This window comes from Cottoperca gobio, chromosome 22, assembly GCF_900634415.1.
Source record: "Cottoperca gobio chromosome 22, fCotGob3.1, whole genome shotgun sequence".
In the NCBI taxonomy this organism is placed as follows: domain Eukaryota; kingdom Metazoa; phylum Chordata; class Actinopteri; order Perciformes; family Bovichtidae; genus Cottoperca; species Cottoperca gobio.
Genome location: NC_041376.1, coordinates 12,118,788 through 12,140,458, shown reverse-complemented (window position 1 = coordinate 12,140,458; position 21,671 = coordinate 12,118,788). Strand labels below are relative to the sequence as shown.

The 21,671-nt window shown below is 42.8% G+C and overlaps 1 protein-coding gene across 1 annotated transcript in view; it reads left to right on the top strand.

Moving 5' to 3' along the window:
* The window catches only part of LOC115027778 (ryanodine receptor 3), a 110,059-nt gene that overhangs the window by 73,203 nt on the left and 15,185 nt on the right, over positions 1-21,671 (top strand). The window contains exons 43-82 of the mRNA XM_029461266.1: positions 232-335; positions 428-563; positions 804-990; positions 1,144-1,252; positions 1,338-1,458; positions 1,961-2,130; positions 2,872-3,092; positions 3,295-3,385; positions 4,741-4,881; positions 5,518-5,681; positions 5,818-5,896; positions 6,431-6,520; positions 6,625-6,771; positions 7,884-7,946; positions 8,099-8,174; positions 8,733-8,856; positions 9,009-9,130; positions 9,220-9,287; positions 9,396-9,517; positions 9,677-9,726; positions 10,464-10,524; positions 11,434-11,672; positions 11,854-11,935; positions 12,473-12,603; positions 12,896-13,219; positions 13,674-13,914; positions 14,001-14,088; positions 14,182-14,274; positions 14,894-14,908; positions 15,751-15,921; positions 16,028-16,087; positions 16,187-16,321; positions 17,116-17,228; positions 17,910-18,009; positions 20,087-20,196; positions 20,494-20,545; positions 20,624-20,680; positions 20,760-20,859; positions 20,943-21,022; positions 21,101-21,177. Of these exons, the coding sequence (XP_029317126.1) occupies positions 232-335; positions 428-563; positions 804-990; positions 1,144-1,252; positions 1,338-1,458; positions 1,961-2,130; positions 2,872-3,092; positions 3,295-3,385; positions 4,741-4,881; positions 5,518-5,681; positions 5,818-5,896; positions 6,431-6,520; positions 6,625-6,771; positions 7,884-7,946; positions 8,099-8,174; positions 8,733-8,856; positions 9,009-9,130; positions 9,220-9,287; positions 9,396-9,517; positions 9,677-9,726; positions 10,464-10,524; positions 11,434-11,672; positions 11,854-11,935; positions 12,473-12,603; positions 12,896-13,219; positions 13,674-13,914; positions 14,001-14,088; positions 14,182-14,274; positions 14,894-14,908; positions 15,751-15,921; positions 16,028-16,087; positions 16,187-16,321; positions 17,116-17,228; positions 17,910-18,009; positions 20,087-20,196; positions 20,494-20,545; positions 20,624-20,680; positions 20,760-20,859; positions 20,943-21,022; positions 21,101-21,177 (4,714 nt within the window). The remainder of the gene's footprint in view (positions 1-231; positions 336-427; positions 564-803; positions 991-1,143; positions 1,253-1,337; positions 1,459-1,960; positions 2,131-2,871; positions 3,093-3,294; positions 3,386-4,740; positions 4,882-5,517; positions 5,682-5,817; positions 5,897-6,430; positions 6,521-6,624; positions 6,772-7,883; positions 7,947-8,098; positions 8,175-8,732; positions 8,857-9,008; positions 9,131-9,219; positions 9,288-9,395; positions 9,518-9,676; positions 9,727-10,463; positions 10,525-11,433; positions 11,673-11,853; positions 11,936-12,472; positions 12,604-12,895; positions 13,220-13,673; positions 13,915-14,000; positions 14,089-14,181; positions 14,275-14,893; positions 14,909-15,750; positions 15,922-16,027; positions 16,088-16,186; positions 16,322-17,115; positions 17,229-17,909; positions 18,010-20,086; positions 20,197-20,493; positions 20,546-20,623; positions 20,681-20,759; positions 20,860-20,942; positions 21,023-21,100; positions 21,178-21,671) is intronic.

Below are 21,671 nucleotides of genomic sequence, written 5' to 3'. Positions count from 1 at the left end.
GTATGCACAGTGCTACGTAAACAGGTTCCCTTAAGCACTGTGGAACCTCATATGATTAAATGTGTCCGTAGGAAACCTGTAGAGGAAACTTTCCTTTAACACCAATGTTAACCAGCTGTTGGCAGATCAGCTACCAGTGACATTTTGGAAGGAGACGCAACACCACCCCCTGCTGTTTGCACTGGCTAATATGAAATACAATAATTGTACTCTTTGTGCTATGTGTTGTAGCTTCACCAGCGATGAGGGGCTCCACTCCTCTAGATGTGGCTGCTTCCTCAGTGATGGACAACAACGGCCTGGCTCTGGCACTGGAGGAGCCTGATCTCGACAAGGTGAGTCTCACCTTTTGAGATCACCTAGGATGAATAGAATAAAGCTGGATAAATATTGATCTCTTTGTGATGTAATGTGCTGCGCCCCGTAGGTTGTCACCTACCTAGCGGGCTGTGGTCTCCAGAGTTGTCCAATACTCCTGGCTAAAGGTTATCCAGACATCGGCTGGAACCCCATCGAGGGGGAGCGTTACCTTTCCTTCTTGCGGTTTGCTGTCTTTGTCAACGGTAAGGCTGCAGTTACCATCCCGTCTCTCTCTCTTTCGTTTATTCTTTTACTGTAGCTCCATCTTAACACGTAGAAAAAGCAAAGGTTCAACTAAGTTTGGAAAAACCTTCATTCAGCCGCTCAATGCAAAGCTTAGGAATACTGGTGTGTTTATGCTGGAGCATGCCATATTTATCTTGCAGATATCAATTATGTATTTTCTTTTATGTACTGTATGTCCATATGATTTTGTGTTCCAGGCGAGAGCGTGGAGGAGAACTCCAGCGTTGTGGTCAAGTTGCTCATCCGTCGTCCAGAGTGTTTTGGACCCGCCCTGAGGGGGGAGGGAGGCAACGGCCTGCTGGCCGCCATGAAGGAGGCCATCAAGATCTCTGAGACGCGGGCTCTGGACCTGCCGGGCTCTGTGCACGGAGTCAGCTCTGACGTGTAAGCCATAAAGATCAAGCTAAACTTCTCAAATCAATACTGAGGACTTACAATACTGAGTAAAAGATTAGCCACTCATCCTCCTTCGCTGTGATGCCCTTTACAAACGTTCTTTCGTCCGTTTCCTCAACCCTTCACTTTTTCCACTGTAAGGTCTGCTGATGGTGACGATGAGGAGGAGGTGGTACACATGGGCAATGCCATCATGTCCTTCTACTCTGCGCTCATCGACCTGCTGGGACGTTGCGCCCCGGAGATGCATGTACGTTTGTTCGAAATGACAAATGTGTTTGTTGTTGTTCTTGGACAGATTTTTCCCTATTTTCACTTCCTTCTCTCTTTTTCAGCTCATCAACAAGGGGAAGGGTGAGGCTCTGCGTATTCGTGCCATCCTGCGCTCTCTGGTGCCCACTGAAGACATTGTGGGAATCATCAGCATACCGCTCAAAATGCCCATCACCAACAAAGGTACTGCTCATGTTCACTGTAATAACACACTTCCTTTCACGTGCATGCTACTTCACCACGTCTAGCTGACGTGAGGGTACAATGGTTGACAAAAGTCTGCAGATTCAGTGCAAGGCGGAAGGTTATTGATTACATTTCACTGCTCATGCCTTTTTAATCAGCACAACGCTTTACTGCACACTCCCATAGCTCTGAGTAAGTCCGATCATTTCTATAGCGAGCTGTCTTGCTCTATTGATTGATCTGCATAAGCATGGCAAGACGCGCCTCTTAAATTTGCTGCCCAGAGCGCTGCCACACAAGCTCTGTCAGCAGGCCAAGAGTAAAGACGGCGAGCCGAAAACTCCGCTCGGCATGCTGCTACATGCCGCCTAATGAATACACATGGCTGTCCTAATCAGAAAAGACTTGCCATTATGCACTGTGGGCTGTTCTCACTGCTGCACGCCTGAGTGGTTTACTCTGTGTTGTGCCGTCCTTCTCCTGTCTCGATCTCTCTCAGATGGGTCGGTGACTGAGCCGGACATGTCGGCCTGCTTCTGTCCGGATCACAAGGCCCCCATGGTGCTGTTTTTGGACAGGGTGTATGGAATCGAGGACCAGAGCTTTCTGCTTCACCTGCTCGAAGTGGGCTTCCTTCCTGACCTCAGGGCTGCTACCTCTCTGGATACGGTGGGTAAAGCTGCCCGAGAGAAGTAATGAACAGCCGGTTCTCTGCAACATGAACTTCATCAAGGAGTTTTACGCTCAATACTATTGGGCAACCTTTTAAACTAATGAGGAGCTCCTCATTAAGCCTTGGTTCACGTTGCTCATCGCCTCATTAACCTGATTGTTCTAATCAACAAAAAGTTTAAGAAGTAGAAAGTCTCAAATCAATAGAGTGCAGACATTTGGCTAAAAGTAATCCATCATCACATGAAATGTTCATAAACATTTATTTACAGCACATAAGGGAGTGACAGTCATTGTGAGCTCCCGGCCTGCAGTAGAGTCTCATTGTGTGCATACAATGTGCAGTTAGTTTGAGTTCGGACCTACACAGCAAGGAGACCCCTTGCTTTCTTGATTTCCTCTGGAGGTGTCTGCGCAGGTCAACATTTAAAGTGGATTATCATCTCTGACATCAGGTAAAGCACAGCGCTGTTCACACTGACAGATACTCAATGCAGCAGGTGAGACGGTCTGATATCTGGGAATCTCTTTAGTGTTTGTAATAGTACCGCACTCTCTTTAGTTTAGCTTGCAAACATGTTTGGCAAGATCATTTCATAGTGTTTATTTACACGGTACTTTTTGAAAATGGTCAACAACACTCCTTGAAGACCTTTGTAACTTTTGTTGAACTGTAGCCAGAAGTGCCAATTACAGGTTGTCACGTGTTGCATGACCTGCGACCCGCTCTTTCCACAGGAGGGACTTTGTACAACAGAGACAGCCCTGGCCATGAACCGCTTCATCGGCTCAGCCATGCTTCCCCTCCTTACCCGCTGCGCCCCTCTCTTTGCCGGCACCGAGCACTACGCCACCCTCATCGACTCCACTCTGCACACCATCTACCGCCTTTCCAAGGGCCGCTCACTCACCAAGGCCCAGAGAGACGCCATAGAGGAGTGCCTGCTGGCTGTCTGCAAGTGAGAAGCATAAGAAACTATCAGAAAAATGTTTTTTCTAGGTTTTCTTTTCTAGTGATAATAAATCAAACATTTGTGGTATATCAGCCGGTCGGAACAACAAAGATCAACAGTACATTCTGAATCAGTGTTGCAAGTGGTCAGAGGCTGAATATGTTGTAGTTAAAGGCAGCTCTTATCTCTCTTTCACCTTGTTCTGCAGGCACCTTCGTCCCTCCATGCTGCAGCAGCTCCTGCACCGCCTCGTCTTTGACGTGCCCTTGCTGACTGATTACTGCAAGATGCCTCTCAGAGTGGGCACCAATTTCTTAACTTTTCTCACTTTTTAAATCCCTTTGCTTTCCTTCATCTTGCTTTTATCTCTTTTTGCATGTTGGTCTGCTCGCATGCAAGCAAAGTGTTTAGTTGTTTGTTTTCTTTACTTCTCTGTATAATGTAACCTTTGTTTTGCCTGCATGGTTCCATGTGTAAGATATGGCCCGAATTTAAACTTAAAGCATTAAAACACTTTAACTAACATTATCAACAGAGTGTGAAGAGGTAACAGTGTTGACGTTATGTCAAAGACTTCTATGTATCGTGTTGCAATAAAGTATGTGTGCTGCTCTCCTGGCTGCGCCGCCACCGCGAAGACGAGACACACATGCGTTGTTTTCTAGTTTCTGCCACTTTGGATTTAGTCCAATAAACAAACTAACGTAACGTTACACGGACCGCAGCTCCGGTTAACATCAGTGCCCAGTAAACACAGATGGATCAGCCGCACGTGAAGATTATAAGTTATCAGAGTTTTTTGACCGGCTCTCAGAGCTTCAGCAGTTTGGTCGAATTTTGGTATTCTTGCCCTGCTGACTGACTGACAGGCATCACACATGGAGTAAATGTGATACACAATATAAAGAATAAATTAAGTACAATAAACATGCCAAACTACTACAACTAAAATATGAACGTTAGAGATTGTATGGACCCAGTTTAGAGGTGAAATACTGCCCCCTGTTTCTTTGGAGCAGGGGGCTCGGAATTACACCTTGAACCTTTAATTACCTCAGAATATTAGACTTCAGCTTGGTGGGGAGGAACCCACAGCTCATTTCCACCAACTCTATTGCAGCTATACCTTTAATGTTATAATACTGGTGTACACCTCTGTCTCTCAGACACACACACACACACACACACACACACACATACACACACACACACACACACACACACACAAAGGTGCATATTTCTAACCCACCCACGATATTAATCATCCGCTGTGGAAGAAGTGGGCAGCTGCAGGAGGAAAAACAGGGGGATGAAGTATTGGACTGTGATTACAGGCTTGTTGGCTCCACTGCTCCACTCAATCCGTCTGGAACACACGAGAGAAATACTGAAGATGTAATAGGTTGTGACTAGCCTGGGAAATGGTTAACACATTTGTTCGACACCATCATGTTCATTTGTGCTGAGTGTGGGAGAGCTGATTCCATTTGAGGTGCTCTACATGCGTGGCCCAGTGCCAATGTGTTTAGAGCATGCATACAGGCTGCGTACTCGTTGCCCGTCATTGAAAACACAGTCCAGCTCCCGGTTTACTCGATTCTGTATATTCTTTTACTCTGCTTGCTTTGACCTTTGCCTTATGTGTGTCCTCCAGCTGCTAACCAACCACTATGAGCAGAACTGGAAGTACTACTGCCTCCCGTCGGGCTGGGGCAGCTACGGCACAGCATCCGAGGATGAACTACTGCTCACCAAGAAAATCTTCTGGGGAGTATTTGATTCTCTGTCCCAGAGGGTGAGGGGTCACTCAAGTCTTTATTCTTATTAGGGTCCTTTGCAATTTCATTGTGACATTTCCTTAGCAATAGTTATTCACATGTATTTAGCAAATAACATCTATTTCTTCTTTAAAAAAATTGTAAGAGATTGTAAAATACGGGTTTTCTCACTTGCCCACTTGTAGTAAATGCGACAAATGCTCTACAAAAGTGACAAACCATTAAATAAAAGTCTCGATTAACATGTATGTATGAGAGGGACTCATTGCCACAAATATCTTGAGGTGTATTCGTGATGCAGATGGCTGGACTCGGCACATCTCTAAATGCACACTCATGAAAGGAGGCTGTGCGAAGGGCCGGCCTGAAAACATCAATATCTGGACAGCCATCATTGATCCGAAGCCTCTAGCACGCTGGCTGTTTAGCTTTCAGAATAATTCTTCATTAACGTCTCTTCTCCTGGTGCTATTGCACTGTTACAATCTAACTCGAAGTGGATGTATAGCTTTATTTAACTCCCACCTTCAATAAATAATGAAACACATTAACTGTATTTGTTAAATGAAAATACAATTACCATGACTTTACTTACATTTTTAAGAGCTAGGTTTTGCATTTACTCCGTAGCTGTTGTTTCTCTCACCATGCAGAATTATGACGCCGAGCTTTTCAAGATGGCCATGCCTTGCCTCAGTGCCATAGCTGGAGCTTTGCCACCGGACTACGTGGACGCCTCCATTAGTACCACTGTGGAGAAGCCTGTTTCTGTAGATGCTCAGGGCAACTTTGACCCCAAACCCATCAGCACTGCAAAGTAAGCCGTGTTTGAGCCAGACGTCAATAAGAAATGTCGTATCAGCTCACTTATTATATCGTACCTGTGATGACGGTAACATGCATTTGCATACACACAAGCTGACTAATTGTCCCACTTCTTTTTTTTCTCCCAGCATTGCTCTTCCAGAGAAGCTTGAGCACTTTGCCAACAAATATGGAGAGCACGCCCATGAGAAATGGTCAGCAGAGAAGGTAAGGCTAAAGACAAGAGCTCCCACGTGGGGAAATGGGTATTAAATTGCACAGTGTTCCACTCGGAACAAGTCGTGAGTGTTGTAGGAAAAGGAGACGACACTTGAAATGTCTCTCCTTGTAGAAATACTGCACACAAAATCAGCAGAAAAGCAGCCAGATCAATTCAGATCAATATCTTGATATCATTGTTTTCTTCCAAATATCGCAGCTTTGTTTCCTTTGGTGATGCTTCCCTTTGTGTTACTGGTGAAAGGGATCCTCTGGGCATGCTGACAATAATTGTGCTGGTCTCTGTGTAGAAGGCCCATGCTCTCTTTTGTGCCAACTGCTTAGCCTGCATTGTTGCATCTTTCAACATTTTTTTAACAAGAGCTGAGGACGGCAAGAACTGGATGTACCATGACTCATTAATGTGTTATGCCTACTTAACGTCACCCAGCCTTTCAAATAATAAATCATGTCCTTAAGGGGCTGTGAAGGCAATGAAGATTGCTTTCACCCTTGTACATCCCTTCTGCGCTTGTCTCTCAGGTGCTGCTGGGCTGGAAATATGGAGACGGTGTGGACGAGAAGGCCAAGATTCACCCTCAGCTCAGAATCTACAAAGCCCTGACAGAGAAGGTTTGTGAGATTTGTGAAGAGTAAGAGTAACACTGAAGAGATAACCGAACGATTGAGGCTCCTGGCCTAAGTCCTTGTTCCCCATTTCTATCTCTGTGCTTCAGGAGAAAGAGATTTACAGATGGCCAATTAGAGAGTCCCTGAAGAGTATGCTGGCAATGGGCTGGAGCATCGACAGGAACAAGGATGGAGAGAGCATGTCTCAGCAGAGGGAGAGTGAGAAAATGCGAAAGATCTCTCAGACTTCACAGGTACAGCACAAAGAATATGACAAACACTCACATCGAATGTCCTCCAAAGAACATTTTCATTACCAGACCATAAATATTGTTTCGTAAAAGGTTAGAAACTGATGTTATAAGGTCATAAAATTATGTCTATTCCTCCAAAATATTGTCTGTCTCTGTATGACGATATTGTAATGCTGAAAATAAAATCTTATTAATTTATGAGACAATATTTAGATTTTCTCTCAGACGAACAGGTTGATACATGCTAATCATCTCGGCTAGAGCGGATTATAAAACAGTGTTTTTGTTGCAATAGAATTAGTTTTCTTAAGTGGCTTTGGTCAAGTTTGCACTCGTATAATTAACTAACATTTGGAGTGGCAGACGCTAGACCTTTCAGCCATTTACCCATAACCTTTAGCGAACCATTAACCATTACTTCTAACTATCTCAATGGTTTGTTTTCTTACTTTTAGCTTTCCAACTGTTTAAGAAACAATAGTTATCCATAAATTCAGTAAAAAAATATTTATTTAATGAATTTCTAGCTAATATTATTAATAATAATAATAATAAATTGTATTTATAAAGCGCCTTTCATAGCTAAAAGCAATCTCAAGGCGCTAATATTAACTATTTCAACCGTTTATTTATCGTATTTTTGGCTTTCTTAACTATTCCAATGTTTATCCATTATCTAAAACTATTTCCACATATCTTTCCTCATTTTAAGATAACTGCTCCCGCTGATTATTCACACCTTTAGCTAACTATTCATACTTTTAGCTAAATATTTATTTTATATGTTTTTTTTTTACATACAATCTTATAATCAAAATGTGTTTTTTTTAGTTGACTTGGTCACTGATCTAGACTTACAGCTGCTACCAGTTCACATTGTCTTACTTTCAGCACATTACTACTTGTCAGCAGTTACTGTATGCACTCGTAAACATTCAGATCAGATTATTTACTGTGGACACAAAGCAAATTTGTTACTAATCTCCTTGCATAACAGACTGAAGGCCTAAAGAGACTGAATAACCCTCTAACAAATGCTAAACCTTGTGTTATCAAAGTGTTGAAACTAATAACACACTGTTTGTCACTGTAAATCTGCATCTTGTTTCCAGGCAAATGGCTTCAATCCGAGCCCGATAGACACGAGCAACGTGGTTCTATCCAGAGAATTACAGGTGAGTGGCCTCACGTTTTTTTTTACATCACACACTCTCTCAGTCTGAATACGAGATGAAAAGCAATATCTCCTGAATGTGAATGAGTAACGTAGGCGGGACATGCTCCTCAGTGAGATGTACTGATTTGTCTCTTTTGTCTTTGGCACAAGGGGATGATGGAGGTGTTGGCTGAAAATTACCATAACATCTGGGCCAAGAAGAGAAAGAGTGACCTTGGAAGCAGAGGTGATTTGCTGGTGAAGTCAGTCATTGACGAGACACAGTGATACCTGAGACAGTATGTCTGTGTGGGAGGATGTAAGGTGCCACTTGCTTGTTACAGTGTTAATATGTGCCTGTTAGCATATGCGCGCGTCTGCCTCACCGGTCTTGACTAAATATGTTCAGCTGAGTCAGTGTTTCCCCTCACATCGACACACAGCACTTATTTTAAAAGAAAATACGTCGCTTTTTACTCCCGTTATTTCCTTCTTTCATAATAGTGGCGAAGAACACCCGGAGCAAATGCCGGGAGTTACATTTTCATTAGACAAAATTATGACCGGTGTGTTAACTGCAAATTAATCAGAGCACAGAAAGCCAAATTGCCTCTTAAGTAAATGTATGAACGCTTGCTGACAAGCTCCACATAAAACACACCGGGGCCACATTACATCACTTCCAGCAAACTTCACAGAGAACGATAAGGGATCTGTTTTGTCTCGTTCATGGACGGTATGAATAACGGGGCAACAGCCGGGGCTGATCAAATCTTACTTAACGCTGGGTTGTCTGCGCTTTCAGGCGGGGGAACACACCCTCTGTTGGTGCCCTACGACACGCTGACAGCCAAGGAGAAGGCCCGTGATCGAGAGAAGGCCCTGGACATTTTCCGTTTCCTGCAGATCAACGGCTATAGCATCACAAGGTCAGCAATGTATTGTCACGTTGATGTAGAAACTTTTTCTATTTGATAGTAAGTAAGCACTGTCAGGGGTCACCTGGAGTCCTTTACACAATGCTATTACAATAAGTGTTATTAAAGCGTTGATTTATAGCTCATATCTTAATGTGTTGCAGGGGTTTGAAAGACTTGGAGCAGGATTCCTCCTCCATGGAGAAGAGGTTCGCTTACAAGTTCCTCAAGAAGCTGCTCAAGTATGTCGACTCAGCGCAGGAGTTCATCGCTCACCTAGGGTATGGTAATATTACATAGGGCCTCACAACAAGAGACTTAAAGTGGTCTTTGTTATTTACTAATAAATATGTGTTTGTATTCTCTCAATTCCAGAGTCCATGGCTGCCAATGGCAAGACAGATCGGTCCCCTCATGAACAAGAAATCAAGTTTTTTGCCAAAGTAAGGAAGTGATTATAAATACAGCTGCTGTATATATATAGATAACCCTTTTAAATTCAATTTCCATCAACCTGATGTGATCTTGTCATTATCGATGTTCTCTTTCAGGTTCTTCTCCCTCTCATCGACCAGTACTTCAAGAACCACTCCCTCTACTTCCTCTCCTCCCCCAGTAAGAACCTGAGCAGCAGCGGTTACGCCTCCAACAAAGAGAAGGAGATGGTCACCAGGTACAAAATCAAAATAGTGTCATGAACCCGCAGCAATATAGCATGACAATTACTCCTTATCTCTAATAATCTTAATTACTAATTACTAATCTTCTCTCTGAGAATTGACTCATTGTAACCGTCTGATTTCCTTCCTTTGTCTGTCCATCACACCTCCAGCCTGTTTTGTAAACTGGCAGCTCTTGTCAGACATAGGATTTCTCTCTTTGGTAAGCTGATTGCTTCTGACTGGTCAGCCGTGTGTGAGTGTGTGTGTGTGTGTGTGTGTGTGTGTGTGGTAAAAGTGAGCGCTTGTTGTTTTATCGTGTTTAAGTTGGTTCTTGTAGACTTATTTTCGGTTTGCATGAACAGAAGTGTTGTGTCTTATGGGCTTCATTAACTTCATAAATTGGCCTAACAATATAGTTTTGAGTGCACCTTCCCAGTGAGACACATCAAGGCTTAACAACCGAATAGCTTTTTGGGACACCAAATACTGAAAAATGTATCTGTTAAACTGCACTTTTATTAATATTATATGAAACGAACAAGCTATAACGTGTGAGCTTCAGAGATGCTGGTTAGCCGGGCTAGCTGGACTGGAAGCGGCCCCACAACTTATTGTTTTTAAATTTGAGTTTTTATGCAGATTAAATAAAGATAATGTGTGTTAATTAGATAAGAGGTGCTGGAAGGTGGATTTTGTTACATTTGGACAGTCTGGCTAGCTATTTCCCTACTTCCTGGTTGTAAGATAAGCTAACCAGCTGCTAGCTGTAGCTTCATGTGTTACAGACACGAGAGTGGAATCAATCTTCTCATCTCATCAAGAAGTTGTTGAACTATTCTTTTAAACAACAGCAACTTAAAGGACAAACCAGTGAAAGGGAAAGAAAGTCCCCTAAACATGGATGAGTGTGTGTGCATATGTTGACGTCATATTGAAGTCTTTCGTGTTGTCTTGTAGGGAGCGACTCCACTACCATCGTCAGCTGTCTGCACATCCTGGCACACACTCTGGACACCAGGTGAGCACAAAGAAGGAAGCACTGAAGACTCACAGGGAACCTGGCACCTTTTGAGTTTTGTCCTCAAAATGAAGAAAAAAAAGTGAAATTAAACTTTTTAAATGTAAACAAAAGTTAGATAATGAGTATCTTTAAATATTAATTGTTGGAGAAACCAATTACTTTTTGCCAGTGTAATGCAGGGACGTAGAATCTGACCCCTGTCGACCGTCAAGAGGAGCATATTTGTCATGAACATTTTCTTTCAAACGGTTATTACTGCGGCGTCTTATGGGAGGCGCTGGCATTAACAAAGAGCGTCCTCTGGCATTTTAATAAGCAAAACTATTTTCATACAATACATGATGCCCGAGGCTTATAGTGTTCTTTGGAGACGATGCCCTGTTTGTTAATGCAGCTCGCACATAATGAGAATAAATGGGCAATGCATTATTGTGTCTTGTTTGTGCTGAAGAGCCACAGCTGATGCCCACAGACAGTCTTTCATTTCTCCTTCCTAGTGAAACACATCAAGGCTTAACGATGTAATTCATTTAGCAACGTTATGAACTGTGAAATACTGAAGACAGACAGACCAATCATAATCATGCGTCGTGCTTTTTCAGAGTTACAGTATGTCTACAACGTTGGCAAACTCACCTTGGATTTGAATATTTACCTAATAATTTGTCAAATAAATCACTGATGTTTTAGTGTAAGAGCTGTCAGGTTGATACTCGCACGTCTCATATTTCACCACTAAAACCTTCACAGACTGAGAGTGAAGTAATTGCACAATGTGACCGTGTCCCACTGTGCGTAAGCAGCATTGTCCTTTGCATACCAAGGGGTATCCAATGGTTTATTATACGCTTGCATATCCGCTCATTTGGTTTCGCCCGATTATCACGCTCCCCTTCGCTCCAACAGGACGGTGATGAAGTCGGGCTCGGAGCAGGTGAGGGTGGGGCTGAGGACGTTCTTCGAGAACGCCGCAGAGGACCTGGAGAAGACGTTTGAGAACCTGAAGCTGGGGAAGTTCACTCACTCTCGCTCGCAGATGAAAGGGGTGTCGCAGAATATCAACTACACCACCGTGGCTCTTCTCCCCATTCTAACCGCTCTGTTTGAGCACATCACTCAACACCACTTTGGAGTCGACCTGCTTTGTGAGTCCCGACAGCAGAGGAATGATCAAACTTATCGTACGAGAGTCAAGTGTCAGTGTTAAGTGTATTGTAATACAGTGTTTGCATGCTTCCTACGTCCTGACACCGTGGTGAAAGTTCCCCCTGTGATTATTAATTAGCATAATAACAAGAGACTTTTCATTTTCTTTATTTTTTCCAGTGGATGATGTCCAAGTGTCCTGCTATCGGATCCTGACCAGTCTCTATGCACTGGGTACTGGGAAAAACATCTACGTAGAAAGGTATCTCTTCTTTATGGCGATGATTACGGCCGTTGCAGGTCAAAAGGAAGGGAGGTAATATTCAGAGAGGAAAACTCTAGAAAACAAATCTGATATTCCCTGTGATTGAAATGAGATGTATGAGAAAGAACTCACAAATTTAGAAATAGAAAATACTCATATATATATATATAATATATCAGTAGCGTCTGGACTCACAAAATGAAAATGAATTGGGCCAATTCAGAAGAAAACAACTTAGCGAGGAAGGATATCGGCATGATCCATACTGTTACACCTCCTCACTCCTTTACTGGCGGCTGGCACTGTGTAATGTAAAGCAATGTGGTTCCTTGACAAATTTACGACTTTAATCATTGAAGTTTTTTCTCTGAACAATACCCACCTCCCCCGCTCTGTAATTCTTTTTAGTTTTTTACCTACAATGACCCTAAAATGCCGTCGTACATCTTCAACAGTGTGTCACATGATTAAAACCTGAGTGAAGAATATTCAACGCACCCTTTAACCACCTTTCCTCCTCGCTGTGTCCCTCAGGCAGCTCCCAGCTCTCGGTCAGTGCCTGGCCACCCTGGCTGGAGCCATGCCTGTGGCCTTCCTGGAGCCACTATTAAACGCGTACAACCCCTGCTCCGTCTTTAATACCAAGAGTGCCAGAGAACGAGCCAGTGAGTCATATATAATTGTTCTAAAATAAAAAAAGTGTATTAACAGCAGTGGACCAAGATGGCAAATGAAATAGCCATTATTATGCATCATGAACAACCTTGTCATCATTTTGAAAAGATGTTCTACAGGATAAGAACAGGCTGTTGATTGTAATCATACATTCATATGTACAGTATGGTTATATCTGTCAGCACACTTACAGCGCCTAAATAATGATCTCTCCTCTTCACAACATATATAATAAGAAAGTAAGTGTTTTGATAACGGAAACAATGTTGTGATTGTTTGTAGTCCTCGGCATACCAGACTCAGTCGAGGAGATGTGTCCCGGGATGCCTCGCCTGGACGGTCTGATGAAGGACATCAACGACATGGCCGAGTCTGGGGCGCGGTACACGGAGATGCCTCACGTCATCGAGGTGGTGCTGCCCATGCTGTGTAACTATCTGTCCTACTGGTGGGAGAGGGGGCCCGAGAACCAGCCAGCCATCGGGGGCAGCGTCTGCTGCACCACCGTCACCTCAGAAAACCTCAGCCTCATTCTCGGCAACATCCTCAAGATCCTCAACAACAACCTCGGCATCGACGAGGCCTCCTGGATGAAGAGAATTGCAGGTGTGCACGGGCTCCTTTTTTATTTATTTGTTTAGGTGTTTGGGACAGTGTTGCTGTTGTACCATCTCACAGTGATCCTGTATGAACCATAGGACCTGCAGCATTGTGACCGTAACTGTAATATCTGTGTATTGCCATGAAACCTGTCGCTGCTCATGCTACCTTTATTTTATTTGATTTACTCCAAACAAATGGTACTGCTTCCATTAGAAACACCAGCAAAAGCTACTAATGTAAAATTAGCTGTAGAGCTAATATGTAAAATCTCTGAAGCCCGATTCTGTTAAGATATGGAATTATTATTGTATTCCCTTGAGTGTCTCACTGATCAAATATCTCACTGATATCTTAGAAAATATCACTTAAATACTGGCAGTTTCTGATCTACCTAAACATTTCAAATGAAACTGAACTGTAATAAAGGGAACTTCTTTCTCTCTTTTTCACCCTTCAGTGTATGTACAACCCATCATCAGCAAGGCCCGTGCTGACCTGCTGAAGAGCCACTTCCTGCCTACGCTGGAGAAACTGAAGAAGAAGACGGTGAAGGTGGTGTCAGAGGAAGAGCTGCTGAAGGCAGACAGTAAGGGAGACACCCAGGAGGCCGAGCTGCTCATCCTGGATGAGTTTGCCGTACTCTGCAGGGACCTGTACGCCTTCTACCCCATGCTTATCCGCTATGTGGACAACAACAGGTTTGCTCGCTGAGTGGTGGATGATGATTAAGATGTGTAGTGTTTGCAGAGAGAGAGGATGTATTCATTTCTCACGTTCACTGCAGGTCGAGGTGGCTGAAAGAACCAGACGCTGACTCCAACGAGCTCTTCAGAATGGTCGCTGAGATATTTATCCTCTGGTGCAAATCACACGTACGTTCTCTCATCTCCGAACATGTTTAGCAATACAAAAGTAAAAACAGGCATTATTTCTGAATTTTGTCAATGATCTTTCTCTTTGCCAAGAATTTCAAAAGAGAAGAACAGAACTTTGTGGTCCAGAATGAAATCAACAACCTTTCCTTCTTGACCGGAGATAATAAAACCAAGATGTCTAAGGTAGGCTTTTCTATTGCCCACTTCCTCTCACAATTGATGTCCTTATTCTGGCAGCAGATTAAAACCCTTTCACTTGTGTGTAAATGCACTTCGTTGACCTGTTGCACGTGTGCCAGTAAGCTGAAAAAGATCCATAAATAAGAAGGATTTGTAGAATAAGCAAGATACATGTTAACAATTCATCTCAGCCATGTGAACCCCAACACTTGTGTGTACATGCTAGTATGTTAACATGTAAAATGCCCAAGACGACCTCAAAGGAACTACGTGTTAACACACACATGCACACATGTGACAAGCAAGACTCTTTCCTGCATCAAACTTTGACTTTGCCTTATGACTGTGTGTATGTGTGTGTGTGCGCGCGTGTATGGATTTCTGCATGCATGCTCGTTACAGAAGGTGACAGAAACTAACATTCATACCTTCAGCCCTTGTCAGCATTACAGGGGTTTGAGCATTTCATTTATTGTCTGCCTGGTTTAACTGTTTCAAGGCAAACAAATGGTTTTCATTGCAGTGCACGCCCATGTGAGGACTGTGTGCCTCCATTAATTGCCCTCTCATCCTTTTCTTCTATCTGCCTTTCTCTTTGTGTCCCTCTCTCTGTCTCAAACAGTCCTTTAAGGAGAAGGTAGAGTGATGCAGTGCATGTGCTGTTTACCTGCCAGCTTATTGGCTTATATGCTCCGGTTGCTAAGCAGAAAAGCCAATAGCTTGTGCCGCTGTGCTATGTAGTCTATATAGTGTAGTTATATATATACTTGTACGTCCCCTGATTATTTGTGATCACCATTCATCACCTACGTGTAACATGGTAACTTTGCTCATTCCTCATTGCCTTATGGGTGGAACCCGTCTCATCAGGAGTAATGAAGCCCGGCCCTCCTGTGGCTAATCATGTGATCACTGGTGTGTTTGCAGTTGATGGATTGTGGTACCCTGGTGTGTTTTGCCGATATTTACCTCATGCTATTTATTTTATGTTGTAGTTGACGTGTGATACGGCTGCGTGTGTGTGTCAGTGTACAGTATATGTATCGATATGTAAATTAGTGTTTTCACCAAGCCAACTGCTTCAATTGGGCTCAAAAGTGCAATTTTTACATCACTGGTAGCATCTTGCTGTTCTAACAACATTCAGTCTTAGTTCTGCTTTTCAGTTGAGGTGTGAAACTTCTTAATGCTTCAGTGGCACAGATTCAGTCTGGTCACAGTTTCTGTTCTTTCTTTTTAAATGCCTCAGTTGTTTCTGGCTTTTGTTCAAATACAGTGTGAGTGCTCCCACTGTGAGATAAGCTCCAATAAAATACTGTTACGGTTTCAGTTTAAACTGTGAAAGTAAGTGCTTTAGTGCAAAGTTAATCCCAGCAACAATGGAGAAATAGTATATTACCTAAAAATAAATAAAAAAAACACCTTTTTGTTTTTATCCACCATGTTGGGTTTGAGGTTAATATCATGATCCCATTTCAGTCTGGAGGACAAGACCAGGAGAGGAAACACAAGAAAAGGCGTGGTGAGTTCTACTCTATCCAGACCTCGCTGATTGTGGCCGCTCTGAAGAAGATGCTGCCCATCGGCCTCAACATGTGTACCCCAGGAGACCAGGAGCTCATCTCTTTAGCCAAGACTCGCTACCTCCTGGTGAGACAACGTCTATGTGACGTAGCTATTATGAGATCAAACACTTCTTTGAAACGGCTTCATTTCACAATAACATTTCACAACTGTTCCTGCCGCTGTTTATTAGAGAGACACGGACGAAGAGGTCAAAGATCATATTCGGCAGAATCTGCACCTTCGAGAAAGGGTGAGCATGTCCAAATCAATATCATGCTTGTAAGTGGTTATTAGCTTCCAAAAACTCTATATATTGTGTTTCACATCTTTCTTTGCGACGCACTCTCAGTCAGAGGACCCCGCAGTTAGGTGGCAGCTAAACCTGTACAAGGATATAGCGATGAGAAGCGACGGGCCTCCGGACCCTGAGAGGGTGGTGGACCGCATCCAGAGGATCTCTGCTGCTGTCTTCAACCTGGAGCAGGTCGGGCTCAAACACTTATACACACCCACAAATATTATGAGCATTCACAACTGTGCAGGGTCACCAATCATACAGCTAATGGCACTTCAAATATGCCGACAAAGATCGTGATTTATATTTTAAGGGAAAACCACATGTCAGTCCTGGACGTCTGCTTAGGATATTTCACCTCACGCACTCACCTCTTCATTTATTATAGCACATAATTAAAGCTCCTGTCATTCACTGCCCTGTGTGTGCAGAATATTGTGAGATTACTTTAGCACTTTGGCACAGCTAGGAAAGAAGTACAGAATCAAATGTGTGTATGACGTGGGTGTCGCTCCAAAGTTTACTGGAGCACACAGATTTATGACAGTTTAGAGTCAAACAGGGAGTCAGACTCACATTGTCTTAGAAAACCTCTTCTAACCAGGAACTAATTCAGCACAGGCTGAAAAAATAGGGAGGGGACAATAAGCTGCACATGAAAATATAAGTAGGATCATTTAGATTAATTTCTGAAATACTACTCTCCTAATAAGGAACTCCCACAGCACAAACTATAAGAGTGGGCTACATTTAAATGGGTTTCTAGATCATCAATTGAATTGAAAAAAAAAGGGACACAAACCCAAGTGACACAAATTCCTTGAGAGAAAAGCTGCACTGCGCGTCTCTGTTCACTCAGGTTACAGAGAAAATACTGAGGTAACACCTGATGACCAGTTGTCAGTTATCAGAGATGAGTTTACAGTCATTGCAGTGTTGATTAAACATGTGATCTTAACGCTGACTTCTTCTACTCCCGTCAGGTGGAGCAGCCGTTGAGATCCAAGAAATGTGTATGGCAGAAGTTGCTGTCCAAGCAGAGGAAGCGAGCGGTCGTCGCCTGCTTCCGCATGGCTCCACTTTATAACCTGCCAAGGTACGACTGCATACATCACACCTACAGCGTCGACGTCTTTGCTCGACACTTTTAAGCCTAAAAACCATGTTAATCAGCCTAATAATCGTGAATCCATCATGATACGCCACATGCGAGAGTCGCCCCTTTTTCTTCTTCTTCCCTCTGACTCACGACTCTCGTTTCTCTCCCTTCTTGGGTTCTGACCCTGCGTTAATGCACAGCCTCCCTCCCTCCCTCCGTTTGTCGGACAAAATGTCTGGCCTCCAGCTGTTACCAAGGAGTAGGGAAAAAAAGGGACACTCGCAATTTCATGCCCTGCTGCTCTGTAACTCAATCACAGGAAGTCAGGCAGAGAGCTACAGAAGGGAGGAAAACAATTATGAGGCCCCACCTGGGGGTGGCCGTCTTCAATATGTGCTGAGACTGTGCCGCCCGCCTGTCTGACAGCATGACTCATTTATTCAGAGTTGTTGACAGTGAAATATGACACAGCATAGCTAATAATTATTAGACAGTATTTACAATGCCGGCACAAGTGATTGTTTTTGTTTGGCGTAATAGATTTGTGTTTGAGGGCTAGACGCGAAGCTTCTGGGTAATGAGTTTCACGCATTCAGATGTCATCTTTTCTCCTCTGTCTCTCTATTCAGCCTTTGTTCTCTTTTCAATGTCACACTGTATTGTACCTCGTCCCCTCAGGCACAAAACTAATAATTACTTCCTGAAAGCCTACCGACATATTTGGCTGGAGATAATGTATGGGAACACAGACTATGACAGTCTGCTCTCCATGCTGACGGTAACGTAGTGCTGATCCAATGATGCTACTGTACACCTTGCATACCTTTACCAAACTACCCCTTCGCTTTCCTCCAGGCACGGTTTGTGCTACAAATGTAACTCCCATTCGAATATTCCCACTGGTTTATCCACTGGTCCATATCCATCAGTGATGCAAGTAATAGTTTGACACTTTGGGAGATAGTCGTGATTGCTTTCTTAGATGAGAATAACCACTCTGGTGTCTTCAGGCTAAATATGAATCTAGAGCCAACACTGAAATGTCAAACTATTCCTTTAACTGTCACAGATTTATGTGTACGTAATATAATCAAAGTTCAGATCAACTCATTACTTTAGTCTAGAATTGCAACTGCTGTCAGCTGATGGAAATAAGGATTGTGACGAGATAAACAGTCTGGCAGAGAGCGTCACATTTCTGTATCCATAAGCAACATGACAGTAGAGCTGCAACCATTACTTGACTAATTGATTAGTCGATCGCCAGAAAATAAAGTGACGAATTTTGGTAATCAATTAATCGTTAAGTAATTTCTCATGCAAAAATGGCAGAAAATGCTGTTTTCAGCCACTCAAATATGGAGATTTCCTGCTTTTCTCTGTTTTATATCACATTACACTGAATATATTTGGGTTTTTGACTTGGAAAACGAGACATTTAAAGACCTCGGACTTTGAGAAACTGGGATGGGCTTTTTTCACTATTTTCTGACATGTTACAGACCAAACGAGTAAATAAGAAAAGAATCGGCAGATTAATGGACAATGTAAATAATCATTAGTTGCAGCCCTACATGAGAGTTTCCTCAGGGGACCAGTTGGATGTACCAGTACCTTCAACTAACCATATTAACCTCTCCTGAAGGGTGTTCTCCCCACCTCTGCTCTGCTCCTCTCTAACCCAGGCTAATCTCCTCTCACCCTTCCTTAGGCATCGCTCTATTAACCTCTTCCTCCTGGCCTATCAGAGAATATGGATAGAAACAGAGGAGTACTCTTTTGAGGAGAAGCTAGTGCAGGACCTTGCAGTAAGTACTTGTGTCATCCCCCAGTGCCGTCTTGTTGGTTCCCATGTGCTGAGCGTCGGCCCGTACAGCACCGCTTTCCTTTACTTGTGTCACCATTAAAAGTGCCCCGATTCCACCACGCACCACTGTGTCGCACTCAGTCATCCATGTGATGTTTTCCAACCAGCATGACATCACCGACTGATGTCAGAGCCAGCTGATGTGTTTAAACACCTATCCGACATCGGTAAGATGGCATCCTGCCTCGATGCTACGACTTACCAAGTGAAATTTCTGAAAGCCGTTGTGTCTTTCTTAAATTTGAGCAATCATGAAACATCACAGTCGTGCAGTGAATTTGTATAGAAAGCTCCAGAAATACAACACGTAGCTGCTTTCTTTACCACTTCACCAAAGTGCTGCAACAATATTTCTGCACTTTGTGATAACTAACGGCATAATGTGCAGAGATTGATTAAAAATGCTTAAAGGGGATAATGAAATAGAGTTTATTAAAAGTAGTTTTCTAATCTGGAATAAGAGGCTATCATGAAGGCACGCAGGAAGGACTGCGCCCATGGGTGTGATTTGTATTTTCAATAATGAATTGAAAATAAAAATTAATAAAACTTTTTGAAATCTAATCTAATCTTCTTCACATTATTTGAAATGAAAGCCAGAGGGCACCACATAAGAAGTTAAGGGTGTGACAGATGATGATCTTTATAATCCAGCCAGCCATGTGCAGGAACCCTTAGGGGCTCATGGAGAGTCATGCTTAACTTCATTCTCCACATTTTAACACTGCTGAACATCCTCCGCTGTGTGTGTATGTGTGTTTGTGTGTGTGTGTGTGGATGTCCCTGTCATACTGACCATGCTCGTGCTTATGGTTAATCGTGCGCATGCTATCGGTGTATCCTATCACTGTCTGATACAACATGTCTTAAGCTAAGTGGTGCACAGTTAAGTAACAGTTAAATGTTACTGTAACTACTGTATTCAGGGCTCATACAGTTGATATTGAGGTGCATGAGCTCCAGTATTAACCTGCATGGGTTTGTCCAGAAAACGCAGCCCAAAGTGGAGGAAGAGGAGGAGGAGGAGGTCAGAAAGCAGCCAGACCCTCTTCACCAGCTCATTCTGCATTTCAGCCACAACGCTCTGACTGAGTGCAGGTGAATACACACTCACTGTCGCACACCTGGCCACTTGGCACCAACACGCTTTGCTCCATCTGTGCTACATCATAGATTTGGCCTTTTCTAGCCAATAAAGAGCTTAAGCCAAATCACTGCGTTATATGTTCTACTTGGACAGAAACACAGACATTTGCTTTTGTATTTTTCTGGAGTGTTGCGGCTTACTATACACACGACATAAATATATAAACTTTCTCAGTATTGTTATTAAGATGTGATGTGATTGTGTGCCACACAAGGTTTAACCACCAGATATTTATCTTCCTGTTTTAGTTCTTTAGAAGAGGATCCCTTGTATATTGCATATGCAGATATGATGGCAAAGGTACTTCCTTCTCTAAATTGCTTTTGCTGAAACGTATGCTGCTGTTCCGCAGGTTTGACATTCCGCTTTCTCTTTCAGAGTTGTGATGAAGGTGAAGAGGAAGAAGAAGAGGAAGGAAAAGAGAAAACATTTGAGGTGCTGTTGATTTCTCCGGAATACCGTTCATATGCAATCCTATTCCGAAAGTGGTGCTTACTATTATCATTTCATACAGGAAAAGGAAATGGAGAAGCAAAAGATGCTGTACCAGCAAGCCAGACTACATGATCGAGGAGCTGCGGAGATGGTGCTTCAGATGATCAGTGCCAGCAAAGGTAGGAAGAGATACGTTCACACGTCACTTCTAACTGCCACCTTTGGTGTCGCCACCGTATGATATATGATCTGTGGTCATCAGGTCGACTTGGTGCTATGGTGACTTTCACCCTCAAACTAGGCATCTCCGTCCTCAACGGGGGAAACATACTGGTGCAGCAGGTACACGTCAGTCCACATGCACGATTGGCTTCGTTAACGGCGTTGGGCCGATATTTATTGTGCTTTATGTTGATGCAGAGAATGCTGGACTACCTGAAGGAAAAAAGAGATGTTGGCTTTTTCAAAAGTTTGTCTGGACTCATGATGTCTTGCAGGTAATGAAGCCATGAACACTTATCACACGCCAAACACCTGCTTTACTTTTTGTTTGATTTCTCAACTGCAATTAAAGGAAACCACCAACAATTATAACTCAGTTTACTGTTCATATTGAGTACTACCTCGTCTGTGAAAACAGTTGTGTCTTCTGTGGAACACACTTTTTGATTCCGAGGCCACATGAATGCAGCATCCTTTACAAACTGTTGAAAGACATGGGTCCAGTCAGGGAGTCTTTTATAAAACAATATGCCATTGGTTGAACTATAGGAAGTGTAGGATCCAGTGTTTTTGGTGCTTGAGCTATATTATTATTATTATTATTATTATTATTATTATTATTATTATTATTATTATTATTATTATTATTATTATTATTATTATTAATAATAATAATAATACTTTATTCATAATAATAATATTATCAATAATGTTGTTAGAAATACAAATATTATTATTATTATTATTATTACTAATAATAATGTTAATA